At 33.3% G+C, this 16699-nt stretch overlaps 2 protein-coding genes across 4 annotated transcripts in view; one reads left to right on the forward strand and one right to left on the reverse strand.

Moving 5' to 3' along the window:
• The first annotated feature begins 6734 nt into the window (after window positions 1–6734).
• The window catches only part of LOC144845082 (DNA-directed primase/polymerase protein-like), an 84909-nt gene continuing 74944 nt past the window's right edge, over window positions 6735–16699 (forward strand). The window contains exons 1-10 of one of the 3 annotated variants that reach the window (XM_078702226.1): window positions 6735–6873; window positions 7997–8089; window positions 8354–8432; window positions 9701–9946; window positions 10514–10661; window positions 11015–11221; window positions 11676–11844; window positions 12228–12343; window positions 12432–12627; window positions 13246–14459. In XM_078702226.1, the coding sequence (XP_078558352.1) occupies window positions 6848–6873; window positions 7997–8089; window positions 8354–8432; window positions 9701–9946; window positions 10514–10661; window positions 11015–11221; window positions 11676–11844; window positions 12228–12343; window positions 12432–12627; window positions 13246–13531 (1566 nt within the window). In that variant the 5' untranslated portion in view covers window positions 6735–6847 and the 3' untranslated portion in view covers window positions 13532–14459. Of the gene's footprint in view, window positions 6874–7406; window positions 7544–7996; window positions 8090–8353; window positions 8433–9700; window positions 9947–10513; window positions 10662–11014; window positions 11222–11675; window positions 11845–12227; window positions 12344–12431; window positions 12628–13245; window positions 14460–16699 lie in introns of those variants that run through there. The other 2 variants (XM_078702225.1, XM_078702224.1) reach the window with 2 other exon arrangements.
• LOC144845089 (radical S-adenosyl methionine domain-containing protein 1, mitochondrial-like) lies at window positions 14493–16636 on the reverse strand. Its single transcript, XM_078702233.1, has 2 exons — window positions 15759–16636; window positions 14493–15469 (listed from the first exon to the last, which is right to left on the reverse strand). Exons 1-2 carry the CDS (start codon window positions 16222–16224, stop codon window positions 14517–14519), a joined length of 1419 nt encoding a protein of 472 aa, XP_078558359.1. The 5' UTR covers window positions 16225–16636; the 3' UTR covers window positions 14493–14516.

Raw genomic sequence — 16699 nt, forward strand, 5'->3', positions numbered from 1 at the left:
TGAGGTAGATATTAAAAGATGCATGCTCAGTTATCAAATTATGACTACACTGATCATATCGAACAATGTGACATAGATTATTAATAATAATTATTGATAAGGTATATATTAAAAAATAAACAGATCATATCCAACAGTGTGATATAGATTATTAATATTAATTAATGATGAGGTAGATATTGAAAGATGGGTGCTCAGTTATAACATTATGACTACACTGATCATATCCAACAATGTGATATAAATTATTAATAATAATTATTGATGAAATAGATATTGAAAGATGGGTGCTCAGTTATAAAATTATGACTACACTGATCATATCCAACATTGTGATATAGGATATTATTAATAGTTATTGATAAGGTAGATATTAAAAGATGCGTGCTCAGTTATCAAATTATGACTACACTGATCAGTTCCAACAATGTGATATAGATTATTAATAATAATTATTGATGAGGTAGATATTAAAAGATGCGTGCTCAGTTATCAAATTCTGACTACACTGATCATATCGAACAATGTGATATAAGATATTAATAATAATTATTGATGAGGTAGATATTAAAAGATGCGTGCTCAGTTATCAAATTCTGACTACACTGATCACATCTAACAATGTGATGATATTAATAATAATTATTGATGAGGTAGATATTTAAAGATGCGTGCTCAGTTATCAAATTATGACTACACTGATCATATCGAACAATGTGATATAGATTATTAATAATAATTATTGATGAAGTAGATATTAAAAGATGCATGCTCAGTTATCAAATTCTGACTACACTGATCACATCTAACAATGTGATATATGATATTAATATTAATTATTGATGAGGTAGATATTAAAAGATGCGTGCTCAGTTATCAAATTATGACTACACTGATCATATCGAACAATGTGATATAGATTATTAAAAATAATTATTGATAAGGTATATATTAAAAAACTAAACAGATCATATCCAACAGTGTGATATAGATTATTAATATTAATTAATGATGAGGTAGATATTGAAAGATGGGTGCTCAGTTATAAATTTATGACTACACTGATCATATCCAACATTGTGATATAGGATATTATTAATAGTTATTGATAAGGTAGATATTAAAAAACTAAACAGATCATATCCAACAGTATGATAGAGATTATTAATATTAATTAATGATGATGTATCTATATTAAAAGATTTTTGCTCAGTTATCAAATTATGACTACACTGATCATATCCAACAATGTGATATAGATTATTAATAATAATTATTAATGAAATATATATTGAAAGATGGGTGCTCAGTTATAAAATTATGACTACACTGATCATATCCAACAATGTGATATAGATTATTAATAATAATTATTGATGAGGTAGATATTAAAAGATGCGTGCTCAGTTATCAAATTCTGACTACACTGATCATATCGAACAATATGATATAAGATATTAATAATAATTATTGATGAGGTAGATATTAAAAGATGTGTGCTCAGTTATCAAATTATGACTACACTGATCATATCGAACAATGTGATATAGATTATTAATATTAATTATTGATGAGGTAGATATTGAAAGAGTCGTGCTCAGTTATCAAATTATGACTACACTGATCACATCTAACAATGTGATATAGATTATTAATAATAATTATTGATGAGGTAGATATTAAAAGATGCGTGCTCAGTTATCAAATTCTGACTACACTGATCACATCTAACAATGTGATATATGATATTAATATTAATTATTGATGAGGTAGATATTAAAAGATGCGTGCTCAGTTATCAAATTATGACTACACTGATCATATCGAACAATGTGATATAGATTATTAATCATAATTATTGATAAGGTATATATTAAAAAACTAAACAGATCATATCCAACAGTGTGATATAGATTATTAATATTAATTAATGATGAGGTAGATATTAAAAGATGCGTGCTCAGTTATCAAATTCTGACTACACTGATCATATCCAACAATGTGATATAGATTATTAATATTAATTATTGATGAGGTAGATATTAAAAGATGCGTGCTCAGTTATCAAATTATGACTACACTGATCATATCGAGCAATGTGATATAGATTATCAATAATAATTATTGATGAGGTAGATATTAAAAGATGTGTGCTCAGTTATCAAATTCTGACTACACTATCATATCCAACAATGTGATATAGATTATTAATAATAATTATTGATGAGGTAGATATTAAAAGATGCGTGCTCAGTTATCAAATTCTGACTACACTGATCATATCCAACAATGTGATATAGATTATTAATAATAATTATTGATGATGAAGATATTAAAAGATGCGTGCTCAGTTATCAATTTCTGACTACACTGATCATATCGAACAATGTGATATAGATTATTAATAATAATTATTGATGAGGTAGATATTAAAAGATGCGTGCTCAGTTATCAAATTCTGACTACACTGATCATATCGAACAATGTGATAATAATTATTTATGAGGTAGATATTAAAAGATGCGTGCTCAGTTATCAAATTCTGACTACACTGATCATATCGAACAATGAGATATAGATTATTAATAATAATTATTGATGAGGTAGATATTAAAAGATGCGTGCTCAGTTATCAAATTCTGACTACACTGATCATATCGAACAATGTGATATAGATTATTAATAATAATTATTTATGAGGTAGATATTAAAAGATGCGTGCTCAGTTATCAAATTCTGACTACACTGATCATATCGAACAATGAGATATAGATTATTAATAATAATTATTGATGAGGTAGATATTAAAAGATGCGTGCTCAGTTATCAAATTATGACTACACTGATCATATCCAACAATATGATGTAGAGTATTAATTATTGATGATGTAGATATTATAAGATGCATGCTAAGTTATCAAATTTTGACTACACTGATCATATTTGATATTGTGATTGATGATGATATATTCATATAAAGAGTTTGTTCTTCTGTACAATACTCACAGTATTTTTTAATCCATCCACATGAAGAAGAGACACAAGAAGAGTTGTTTGAAATTGTGAAGCCTCACAACCTTACTAATTGTGATGACATTTAATATAATATTACAGCCATACACAAACAGTAAGGTAGTTAGGGTCACTACAATCTATTAAAATAATTAACATTAATTAACTGGAAACATTGTTAATTATCAGTTTGAGTTTGACTTTTGTCTCTTTTGTTGTAGAATTGAATCTCTCTTTATCCATTGTTTTCAACCTGAAAATAAACAGGCCTAATACCTTGCCATTAGCAATGAAATCAACTTACACACTAATATTTTATATAGATAGGCTGTCTATGACCCCCAGCCTACCCCTAGCTAGGCCTATGCCTCTCTATACCATTCTGCTGGCTAGCTAGCAAGGCCCTCCTAGGCCTAGTCCTATAATTATTAGCACAGGTCTCATATAGATAGGCCTAGAGTGTTTAGACTGAGCCTGGTTATATGCCTATTTATTTAACTAGGCCTAGGCCTAGGCAGGCATAATCAGCCTAAACTAAGGCCTAATAAACTAGTCTAGGCCTAGGCCCTAAAAACTAGAATACATAGAGCTAGCTAGTTAGGCTAGCCTAGCTACTTATTAGCTAGTAAGTAGGCCTAGCTAGCTAGCCTACCAGTTCCCTAGTAGGGCCTAACCAGGTGGGCCTACCCGGCCTAGCTAGGCCTAGTAGTAGTAGTAGTACTACCCTGTAGTAGCCTACTAGGCTAGTACTACTACTAGGCCTACCTAGCTAGACTAGCCCTAGTAGTAGGCCTAGGCTATATGCCTAGTAGTACTAGGCCTACCTAGGCTACTAGCTAGAGTAGAGAGATGCTAGCCTACCTCCTAGGCCTACTAGGCCTCCTAGCTACTCCTTTTTGGAGGCTAAAATATTGTCTAAAATAAGCTATGACCTACAAACATAGCTTAACTATCTGTTAAGGGTGACACTTATGATGGGTAATCATTAAAATATGCTTCTAAATCTACCTTTTTGGCTTGCAATCTTAATATCCGGCCTAGGCTAGGCCTGCACGGATCAGGTAGCGAAACGAACGAAGTGAGAGCAGAGGAGGAGGAGGCCTAGCTAGGGCCTAGGTTTCAGGCAGAAAAGAACATCTCGTGTTTGTGAAATTATATATCTATTTATAGTTATTTTAAAATATATCCCTAACATTTCAAAAATTATATATATTACTGATAATTAATTATAAGAATGATACTCTACCTAATGATATAATCAATTAAATGTGTTTTTCGTACGAAATTAATTATATACGAGGATGGCATAAGTGATAGTTCTCTGTTATCAAAAAACAACTACATAATATACCTGCTATTTACTACTACTCCACACACTACCCTGCCATGGCTAGGCCTAGCTAGGCTAGCTTCCAGAGGTTGGTTGCTAGTCACCGGATAGAGGATACTTATCAGACCCAGTCAGTACACTGGACACTTGCGCCCACTTGCTAATTCTATACTGACCAATTAATTTCATATATTATAGGCTATTATAATATTTTACCGATAGATATAATAAAGCTTCGGTTATTCTTCAATTTCTATGACTTTACCTTTTTTCCTGCCAGACTCCTGCCATATGAGAGGTATATTCAGAGCGTTAATTCTGACGATGGAGCATTCTCTACTTCTCTACGGAGCGCCATTTATGCCTTTATTTACTTCAGAAATAGAAATAGTACTACGGTAGCTGGTCCAGTGGATCAAATTTGGCACCGGTGGAGTAAAGTGATATAGAATAGAAATAAGTCACTAATTTAAATATATTTTCGTATGTTAATACACTGTGCTCAAGTGGACCCAATTTGGCACAAGGGGAGCACAGTGATATAAAATAGAAATAAAGTCACTAAATGTTAATACAGTATCTCATTCGTATCTAATACACTGAGCTCAATGGACCCAATTTGGCACGAGCGGAGCAAAGGGATATAAAATAGAAATAAAATAAATAAAATGTTATATCTCATTCGTATGTTAATATACTGTGCTCAAGTGGACCCAATTTGGCGCCAGTGGAGCACAGCGATATAACAGAAATAAAAAATAGAAAAGTCACTGAATGTTATTATGTCAATGTTTAACATTTTGATGTTGTTAATCTTTACATTAGAAGATTGTTCAAATCATGTAAATAAAACATTTTCCAGGCGGGAACCTAGCAGCTCCCCTCTTTTAGTTTGCATTAATCTCTAAAAGAACTCCATGTGGAAGCCCACCCAAGAGTACTAAAAATGAAGGAGCACATGGGCTTCTTTTCGAGATTTTAGGCAGTCTATTTAATGGAAAATAATGCCATGCATTGTGGGGTACTGAAGATTCTTATACATGTTGTTTGAAAAAATAATAGATGTCACTTTCGGGGACCTTGCAGCTCTATTTTAAACAGTTTGATATGCCGTGCGTTGTTATGCAAATGAGTTTATGCAGGTGTATTATGGGGAAGATGGTATTATTAGTCATTCGCGGTCAACACGCCACACTGTTAAATTTTGATGTTCTTAATCTTTACATTAGAAGATTGTTCAAATCATGTAAATAAAACATTTTCCGGGCGAGAATCTAGCAGCTCCCCTCTTTTAGTTTGCAAAAGTAATCTCGAAAAGAACTCCATTTGGAAAAGAAGCCCACCCAAGAAGAGTACTAAAAATGAAGGAGCACATGGGCTTCTTTTCGAGGTTTTATGGCAGTCTATTTAATAGAAAATAATGGCATGCAATTTGTTTCTGATTTTTAAAAAGGTCCACTTATTTAGGCCTGACATTTACAACCCTCAAAATATCTCTCTTTCAAAATAAAAGAAAAACAATATTCATTATTTAATTTATTTATTTATTTATTTTTTATTAAAAAAAAAATATCCGTAGAGGTTCGAATCCAATCTACTAGAGCTGCGAGCACCCAAATCTGAGCATTACCCGTTAGGCCACAAAGTAATACATGATTAAACAGCTGATAATAGTCTATTTATACATGTATTAAGTAATTAAAAAAAAAAATATCCGTGGAGGTTCGAACCCAATCTACTAGAGCTGAGAGCACCCAAAGCTGAGCATTACCCGTTAGGCCACAAAGTAGTACATGACTGAACAGCTGATAATAGTCTATTTATACGTGTATTACGTAATTCATCATTTCATCATAAATATCACATTAACCTTGTTAAAACCAAAATGATCAGTTAGCTCAGTCGCCTGAGCGTCGTGTTGACAACACGTATGTCGTGGGTTCGATTCCCACGCTGGTCGGTGGAATAGAGTTAAAGGCATGCGGCCACTGTGTTTGGGGTTCACAGAATTATACGTCCCCCTTTCCACCACACATCATGAGGCGACAACATCAATGCATCTGGTGATGTGCTGGAAACGACCCCAAAAGGCTGTGGCAGGGCCTTAGTGCTGAGGCAGGGAGAGCACATTTAACATCTTTTTTTTTATTTAATTTTTTTTTCAACCTGTATTCGATCTCGTAAATTTTATGTTTGCCGCCCTCAATTTTAAAAGAAATTGAATTTATATTTTCATCGCAGGTGTACGAAACAGTTTGGTATGCCGTGCGTTGTTATGCAATGGTTGTGCAGGTGTAGTGGGAAAGATGGTATTGTTAGTAATTCGCGGTCAACACGCCACACTGTTAAATTTTGATTTTGTTAATCAATGTTGCTACATTCGTAGCGAAAATGTCCGATTCATGCAAGATATGGCCCCAGAATAAACATGTTAAACAGATAGTTTGTCTCCGATGGTTTTTGTATGGGGTTAATGGAGAGTGAAATAAGATCAAATTTGCAAAGATGCCGAATTTTAGACTAATTCATAGGTGATTATGTGTGTAATAAAGTATAAGTGCAATTCTGGACTCTATTTTCATTATTAGCTCTGCCCTAACCATGGTGGGCTAGTACTGGACTGGAGACTATATTTAATTTCATATTTCAATGAATAGGTAATGAATAGGTACGGTGCACTTTCCGGGGACACTAAATAATTATTTATCTTAGACAAACGCGCCGCAAGTTATCAAAATCACTGATATGGCTTGAAACTACGTATGAAGTAAAACCGATATTGAACATATATACCACTGGGGCCAACTTGGGTCTACTTGAGCACAGTGTATTAACATACGAAAAGATATTAAAAAATTTAGTGACTTTATTTCTATTTTATATTATCACTGTGCTCCACTGGCGCCAAATTGGGTCCACTTGAGCAGTCACCGTAGTACTATTTCTATTATTGAAGTTAATAAAGGCATAAATGGCGCGCCGTAGAGAAGTAGAGAATGCTCCAGCCGTCAGAATGACGCTGTTACGCTCTGAATATACCTCTTATAATTTCGCGCACTCATTCAAAACACATCGCGCGAAACCGGCGTAGGCCTCCTAGTAGCTCCGCTCAAATAAAAAAACAAACATGAACAAACTCGAACAACCATCATTTGTTCGTGAAAAGCACGTATTACGTACTATTAACTCAATACGAGAAAGGTCGGTTATTAAATAACGATTTACCTAGGCCTTTTTTAGGCTAGCCTAGGCCTTCTTCTTCAGACTTCCTACCATATGATCCTCCTGAACTGTCCTAGGCCTAAACCTGTCCTAGACCTGTCACATAGGACCTAGATTTGGCCAGTTGTAGTAGGCTATACTACCTAGTAAAAAGGAGAAGGGGAGGCTAGACCCGGGCATAAGCCTAGCTATGCGGTGGATAGTAGTGTGCCAGCGGGTTCTATGTATTGAAACGAAAATAATATTGTATAATATTATAAAACGGTATTTGATTTGCATATTTTATTAATAATCAACACTAGCCTAGGCCTAGTTCAATTCTGCTGCTCCATCATAAATTAATTAATGAATTATGTAAATGTTTATTTGTATATTATTCTAGTTTTTCAACAATTATTTAAATTTTGACTACCAGTTTGTTTTTTTTTGCAGCCGACAATTTGAATGGTTACGAAGGTTGAAGAAGTTGCAAAAAGTTGAAGAAAACTTTAAACAGTTTCCTCTTTTACCAATATATAAACCAAGGTAATATGCGAATGCCAATTAAATATAAATTAAATATATAGATACTTAAATCAATCAATTTTAATTCAGGAATAGAAATGATATTCCATTTTGTTCATCTTCAACAGAAAGTTTATAAATAGAATTTTTAGCAAACTAAATCAACGTACTAACTTTCTTGCTATATTACTTACTAAAATTCATCTTCAAAATAATGTTAGTTAAATTTATGATACACTATGACTACAGTAGGTTAAAATGATACTAAAAATATGTTTTAATTAGACTTGTTGATCCAGCTCCTCATTGGATAACATTCTTCCGTCAGAAACAAGCTTTTCAATATGTTACAAGCCATCAAGAGGTTAGTCAATATTTGGTTATTACCTCCGCCAAGGAGGTTATGTTTTCACCCCTGTATGTTTGTGTGTGTGTGTGTGTCTGTGAACAGCCTGGAGGCCACAGTTTTTATCCGATTCTCACCAAATTTGGCAACAATGATCTATGCCTCAAAAGCTCGGACGAGTTCGAATTTGAGGGGAAAAGGTCATAGGTCAAGGTCACAACTAACAAAAAACTATTTTACTGCCTAGAGACCACAGTTTTTATCTGATTCTCACCAAACTTAGCCACAATGATCAATGACACATCATATAATTGTGGTTAAATTTTGAAGGGTCAGGCTCAAAGATCAAGGTCCACAAAAAAACAAACAAAAAAAGAAATTTAAAAAAAAAAAAAAAAAAAAAAACCTAAGTGGGACTTGAACCAGCGATCTCAAATGTGAGAGGCTGGACACATAACCATTACACCAAACTCTCATCCACAACTTTGTAGTGTGCAGTTAACATATTTAGACTTAGAACTAATAAAAAAAAATGTTTAAAAAAAATATTCAGGGGGAATTTTATGTAGGGGAATTTTACAGTAGGCGGAGGTTTGTACTCTTGGAGTACCCTCTAGTTTTAATATTGTACTGTTTGTATTTCTCCATATAAAGTTTGTATTGCTCTGAGAAATGTATGTGTGATAATATAATGTGTGTACCAATTGCAAGCTGCAAGGTGCTTAGGTAGGATGAGCATATTCGTTTGGACCCAGAAATTAAAACTGGCCATTTAAACTAAAAATATTGTCATTTTTGTCCATGATATGCACCAGAAATAACATGCACAGAGTTCATATCGGACATTGAAAATCTGGAGAATAATGCAGTTTTACTACAATATTTGAAAATTCACATTTTTTTTCTTTTATTGCCTGTATGTAATATTCAATTCTTAAGTAATCAGTTATTATTATGGTTAGCCCCTCAATTTTCAATAATCTATTGTTTTAAAGATATATTTCCCCCTGAAAAAATATTTTCAAATTTTTTTGTTGAATATGCCATTTTGATGTTATTGTTATTGACTTGGATCAAAAAAACATTATTTACCTGAAAAATGTTTAATTTAAAGCAAAAAATAGTAAAATTGACAGCAAGTTTTTGGATGAATTTAATCATTTGTTTTGTCTTTTTAACTTTATTAAAACAACAAAATGGTCTAATCTGATTTATTAATCTTCATTTTTCATGTTTTTTGAGGAACATTACATGTTTAATCTTTAGTTATAGCAACTGTTTTTCAGGATGTTCATGTTTTTGCGTACGAAATCGACAACAATCTGTCAGAGAACAAGGGACAGCGAAAATACTGTGTGACGTCGTATTCTCAACTATGGCACGTTATTAGACATGCGGCAAAAGGTTGCCACGTCAGTTTCTATGAGGTCATCCCCGACGGAGCAACTTGCAAACTTTACTTTGATCTAGAATATAATAAGGAAGAAAACCCAGGGAATGATGGGAAACAAATGGTGAAGATTCTTATTGAGGTTTGTTCAAAGAGATAATATAATTAGAGGTTTCCCAACGATACGAATACTATAATGAAAATGAATACGTCACACACACATATTCATTTTTGTAAGCCAGTAAAAATCTGTTTGGCATGGCAACGAAATATTGATAGCGCCGTCCAAAATATGACTGCGGTAAATTTGAACGAATCGCAGGTATGTGTTGCTTGGCTGCCTAGGGCCTAGCATAACATCAAAGCGAGTGAGGACTTTAAAAATTGCTATTTATCAAAATTAACCTGGCATTTTTAGTAAATTACATTCAATAAATCTATAATTATATTATAATCATGAATCATTCCTGATTCAAATGCAAAATGTATCAAAAATTATACTCGTTTTGTAGTTACGAATATGACTTGTGATACACGAATACGCTTTACAAATATGAAATGGGGATCAGATCAAAAGTTTCACAAACGTGTGACGTATCCGTTTTCGTATTCGTAGCATTGCGAAACCTCCCTATTTATTAACTAGAATCTGAACTTTAATGTAATCATAGCTAAAAAATTGAATGATTCACCTTATGTATTTTTTTAGTTTGTTTGTGACGAGCTAAAATCAACGTTCAAAGTCAATGCCACTTGTAAGAATGTACTCATCCTCGACGCAAGTACAGATAGTAAATTTAGCAATCATTTAATTTTCAATATTCCTGATTTTGCATTTAAAGACAATCTACATCAGGGTAAGTTTCCACTATAATGCACTGGTCTAAAAAAAATTAATGCTCTAAAGTATTTCTGTTTATTTGAAATGCTCGTTTATACCCAATTAGGTACAGTATTCTGTTATTCAGTCCCTATGAAAACTTTCCCATCAAATCAAACATATTTTACCATTTTTAGCAGATATTGTCTTTTGTGTATGTTTGGTTTGTTTTTAAGTTTGTATTTATCCCTTAGTTGTAAGCCCGAGAAAGTAGAGTCTTTTGAAAACAACTAGTCCGATTTAGTTAATCTTCATTTTTCATGTTTTTGGGGGACAATACATCTTTAAAAGTAGAAATAATAACTTAACTAGTTAACCTTTTTTTTATAGGCCATTTTGTTCTAGGACTTTGTTGCAAAATCAGAAGTATTATTAAGCAGCAACAAGAACACAAAACAAAGTTAGAAAGTGACCTGGACTTGATAGATGAACCAATCACAAAGAAGCCAAAACAAGAGAATGATACAAGTTATAATAATATTTGTGATCTGTTAATTAAAGATAAGAATGGTAAAGAATGCCTGTTTATTGATGAAGGTAAGAATGTATTAACTTCATATACTCTAGAAGCTAGGTCAACTTTCGTATGCACTTTGAGGTCCAAAGAATTTGACTTCAGAAATTGGTTCAGGGTGGTCAAAGAATAATTTTGGCTTGGTTACAGATTTTGAAAATGTGGCGAAATGTCAAATGGTCAGGGTGAAAGGTTATAAGACCAAACACCAATAGGTCCTTAAATCCCGACAATCACAGGTCACAGTAATTTTGTTCTCAAATTGATCAGAAGATATACATTCATATTCAGTCTAATGGAACGTTTTAGTCAAAAATTACCGGAAATACCATTTCTGACCTTTGACCCACAACACAGAGCATGTAGTGTATCGCCGTAACTACTGGTTGTAGACACTTGAATTTGGTCTTAAATTGTTCGAAATATACATTTTGTTACACATTTTGAAAAATGATTAATTTAATTTACATATTCCAGGTGTATATACCAAGAACAGAAATTTCCGCCTCTACAAATGTTGTAAACAGTCAAAGAAAAATCCACTGCTTCTAGCTGATTACAATGAATATAAAGCAGTGACTTCTAAATGCAATGGACACAATATGGAACACCAGATATTCCTGGACTCTGTCATCAGTAATGTCAGGTACATTTATTGTTACTAAAGATTGGTTCCCACTAGAGATTTAAGCAAAGTAAGTGATTTGACCAACAGTCGCTGGTCATTGGTCAACTCGCTTGCTTTGCATCTACGTCTTTGAGTTGCGTCCAGTGGGAACCAAGCTTAATGCATTTTGTGTCCTGTCATGGATCAGTAATTTGTCATGATCTTTTATAGTCTAAGAGTGCCATGGTGGTGCTGTCAGTCACTGGAATTATGTTGATGCCCCTACACTATCAAACTTTATGTGCCCATATATGGACATGATGATGTCATATCACTACCATATTTGGGCACATCACACTTTTTTTAGTCAAACTGGTTTGATAGTGTAGACAGAGCTTAATGTTAGTATTTCTGTCTTTCAGATATTCAGCAAAGATGAGAATTTATACCTCTGAAGGGTTTAAGAGAGACTACAAATCATTATTTGATGCAGAATCTGATACTGCAAAAGAGGATGAAAAAGCAAGGTCAAAGGAAGGTTAGGATCTTTCAAACTTGAACAGATATGCTTGTCATTATTGTTTCGTTTATAATGTTTGAAATAAATTATACATTTGTTTTTTTAGATGTAACTGAAGGGTACCAATCCTCTCTTTATCCTTCCTTGGACAGTTTCATTTTATCAAAGGTGAACCGGGGTGGAATCAACGGCGAGATCCGTCGATGGTCATACTATGCCCAAGGTGGAATACTTGTGTACAACATTGCTAAAAATCGCTGGTGTGAAAATGTAGGGAGACAACACAAAAGTAATAATATCATGTAAGTATTACTAGTGTGACAGTAAACAAAGATGTAATTTAATAGAACTTGATGAGTTGAACATGTTCTTATCATGGCGGATCCAGGGATAGCGCTAGGGATGCACAACTCCCCCTTTTCACAGCTAAAAGGAAATTATAAACTACTTGTTGATATCTATTTTGACAGAGTATTAATATTATGTTAGCGCTTCCCCATTCCAGATCCGCTTCTACTCAAGGTCCCCTAAATCATATCTCAACTTACAATTAAAATACATATGATACAGCATGTACTAGCAGTTGTTAAATACCTATGATACAGCATGTACTAGCAGTTGTTAAATACCTATGATACAGCATGTACTAGCAGTTGTTAAATACCTATGATACAGCATGTACTAGCAGTTGTTAAATACCTATGATACAGCATGTACTAGCAGTTGTTAAATACCTATGATACAGCATGTACTAGCAGTTGTTAAATACCTATGATACAGCATGTACTAGCAGTTGTTCTGTTGAGTGTAAAGGGTAAACACAATTATTGGAAGGGCATTTTCTTACGTTGCGTCGCTAGTGGGAGCAAAGTTTGACAACTCATTTGTAGATATTATAACCAATCTACTTTATTTTTCAGAATCATAGTGGACCTGAAAAAAGCCATATACTATCAAAAGTGTCTTGACCCCGAATGCCGTGCAGTTGACTACAGATCACCTGATCAAGATATACCACTGAATGTCCTCCCAACGTACGACGATTTAGACGATGATGAGCTTATCAAGGCCGTAGATAAATACGAAGCATCTCAGATGGCGCTGCATGATGATGGCGGAATCCTAGACTTTTTAGCGGATGATGAAAACGATGACATTTTAGAAGCTGTGGATTGTCTGGAGAAATCAATTGAAGAGGCAATTTAAAGCTCTGTCTACACTATCAAACTAGTGATTGTTATCAAATATGGTAGTGATATGCCCAAATATGGTAGTGATATGCCCAAATATGGTAGTGATATGACATCATCATGTCCATATATGGGCACATCACATTTTTTTGTCACCTAAAGTTTGATAGTGTAGACAGCTTCATACTTAAATTGTATACTAATACTAATATTATTAGGATCTCCTGTAAGACTCCATAAAGCGTAGGTGAGGAATTAGTGTTTTCACTTTAATTGTATAGGTGTAACTCAATTTTAAATTCTAGGTAATATTAATAAAATGTAGATAGGCCTACTATATTTTAAAATAATAAACCTAACTAACTAAAAATACAAATTGTATAACTATTTTGAAAATGTAAATGCAACAACAGTGTAAATAATAATTTTTAATATAATTGTTTTATTCCTTACTCTTTTGCACATTTTTTTCTATTCTGATGAGTGCAAATACCCTTTTTTAGAGGTAATAAAATAGGTCTAAAACAGTAAATTGAATCGATGTATAATGTGTCTCTCTGTTTTAATATATTTATGTTTGTGGTGAAAGAAAGTTGATTACAAATACTTTCTATTACAAATAAATTCGACTAAAATTGCAAAAATTCCTCCATTTTCCACACAATGAGTAATATTTTTTTAAATTTTATTTATTAAGGTATAAAAACATCAAATTCCAACCAGCAGCAAGAGCTGAAAAGGTTGGATTACAATCATAAACTGAGAAATAAAATACATCAAAGAAGATCTAAACTAAACATTAAACTTAAAGGAATATCTTGGAACAAGTTGGTAGTTAGACAGGGCTAAAGATTCATTACATTAATTTTATGTAACATATAAGTATATGCTCCTTCTAATCAGTTATTTATACAACATTGACATTAAACTGTGACAAACTAGCTTGTGAAATGTTAATTTGTTTTTATTTTGTTACATATGCGTAACCTAATAACATTTTTCTACTTATCTTGACAGTATTTATCAAGAACAAGTATCAGTTCTGCAGTTACACTATCAGCGACTGTCAATCCAGATTTTGTTGGTCTTAAATATCCATCTGTTAATTCCACTAATTCATTGCTTTCTAAAATCTTAACCAGCTCATTTTCATAAAAAATTTCCCTCAACGAAACTCCGTTGGAATATTCCGACCATACTTTACTGGATATTCCAACTTTTGTTCTCATTCCCAACATTATTATTTCTTGTAGTATTTCTTTGGTGCTTTGTTTGACTCTTCTTCGCGTTCCGTGGCCGTATTTAATAACTTCCTTCATCCATGGCGACGGTTCCAGTGTCTGTATTCTTGCTTCTCTTGGTGGATATGTAAGATACCCATTTTTAAATGAAACCTTCTCATCAATTTTCATCATTGAATGATTATCTGTTACCCTTTGCACTGATGTATCCGGATACATATGCTGGTTCAAGGGCACAAATCTTCCGTGTGCCCCAGGTCCAATTCCAATGTACTGAGTACCTGACCAATAAGCTTGATTGTGTTGACTTTGAGCACCGGGTCTGGCAAAATTAGACACCTCATACCTGTCGTACCCAGCTTCGGCTAGCATACAAACCGCATCCTTGTACATTTCTGCGCTTACATCACTCTCTGGTACAGACATTTCTCCTTTTTGATACCAATTAAACAATTCTGTTCCACGCTCCAAAGTCAATTGATATAGTGAGATATGATCATCTGCATGTTTTAGAATCTCTTCCAGTTCTTTAACCCAAGATGAAGTGGTTTGTCCTGGTCTGGCAAACATTAAATCTATGGAAGTGCATCCTGGGAAGAGTCTCTTAGCTTGGTGCAAAACACTTATAGATTCCTTTACAGAATGATCCCGACCTAGAATGTTAAGGTCTCTTTGATCTAGTGCTTGTAAACCGACGGAGATCCGATTGACACCTTGAAAACACAAAATACATGAATCGTAACTTTATTATTAGTCACACAGATTACTTGGGGCTGATACAGATTAGGCATGTTAGTAAAGAATAAACTTATTTTTTCTTTAATAGAAAATACCTAAAATTTAACATTTTTTTTCAACAAAGTTGTGTTATTTGTAATAAATTCAATAATATGATTGTTTTAATCATATTAAAAGAAACATTTGATGATCATATCACAAAATGTTTCAATTTGTTGGATGTTGACACAGGAATATCAGTGCTATTTCAAAATGCATATTTACCAGCTGATTTAAATGAAACTAACTTCTCTGCTTCTAGCGCAGTAGGATTAGCCTCCATGGAGATTTCTGCATCTGAAGACATGTACACATGTTTAGTAACTTCATTTATAATTCTCTCAAACATATCTGGATCAGCAAGACTAGGTGTTCCACCACCAAAAAATATAGAGTTTATCTTCTTGATTCCGCTAATCGACAATAAAGTCTGTAATTCATTTACAAGGCAATTTGTCATTTCTTTATTTTGCTCTTCACTTTCGATATATTTATTGAAGTTGCAATATGTGCATCTGCGTTTACAAAACGGCCAGTGGACATACAGAACTGCCTCTTGCACGAAGGAAGGGTATTTTTCAGACACAACATCGGAATGCATGGAACTGAAATTACTATGTAAAATGGATAGCTCTGCCTTCATATAATTTGCACATACGTTTCTTATAATAATTGGCATCGACGACAACATTTTTAACAAAACAAGCAATCAAATACGGTTGATATCACCAACAGTTTCTTTGTTATGTAATATAGAATTCATATCAAAGAATCACCATACCTCCCTGGTCTGATAATAAATTTGTTAAAAGCGAAATCAATAATTTATTATGAATAATACTTTAAATAGAATTGAATATGTCAATTCGTATACTGTATAATTGCCTGGACCGGTTAATAGAGTCTTCCATCAATTTGATATTCATGCATTAATTTGCTATATTTCTTGACGACTTGATTGAACTGAAATAGACTTGATCACAGTAATTGCTCCGATACTGGTTTTATATTTAGACCAAAGAACCTTTGTTTAGACCTGTCAGCAATAAATGTTTTTGTTTTGTAAAAATTAATCTGTAATGTGCACACATGGACCATGACGATATGCTTCATTAAACATGCTGCCCTTGACGCGCTGACCTTGACACGGAGAGTTCAAAGTTTAC

The sequence above is a fragment of the Antedon bifida genome, chromosome 6 (genome assembly GCF_963402885.1).
Source record: "Antedon bifida chromosome 6, ecAntBifi1.1, whole genome shotgun sequence".
Classification (NCBI taxonomy): Eukaryota; Metazoa; Echinodermata; class Crinoidea; order Comatulida; family Antedonidae; genus Antedon; species Antedon bifida.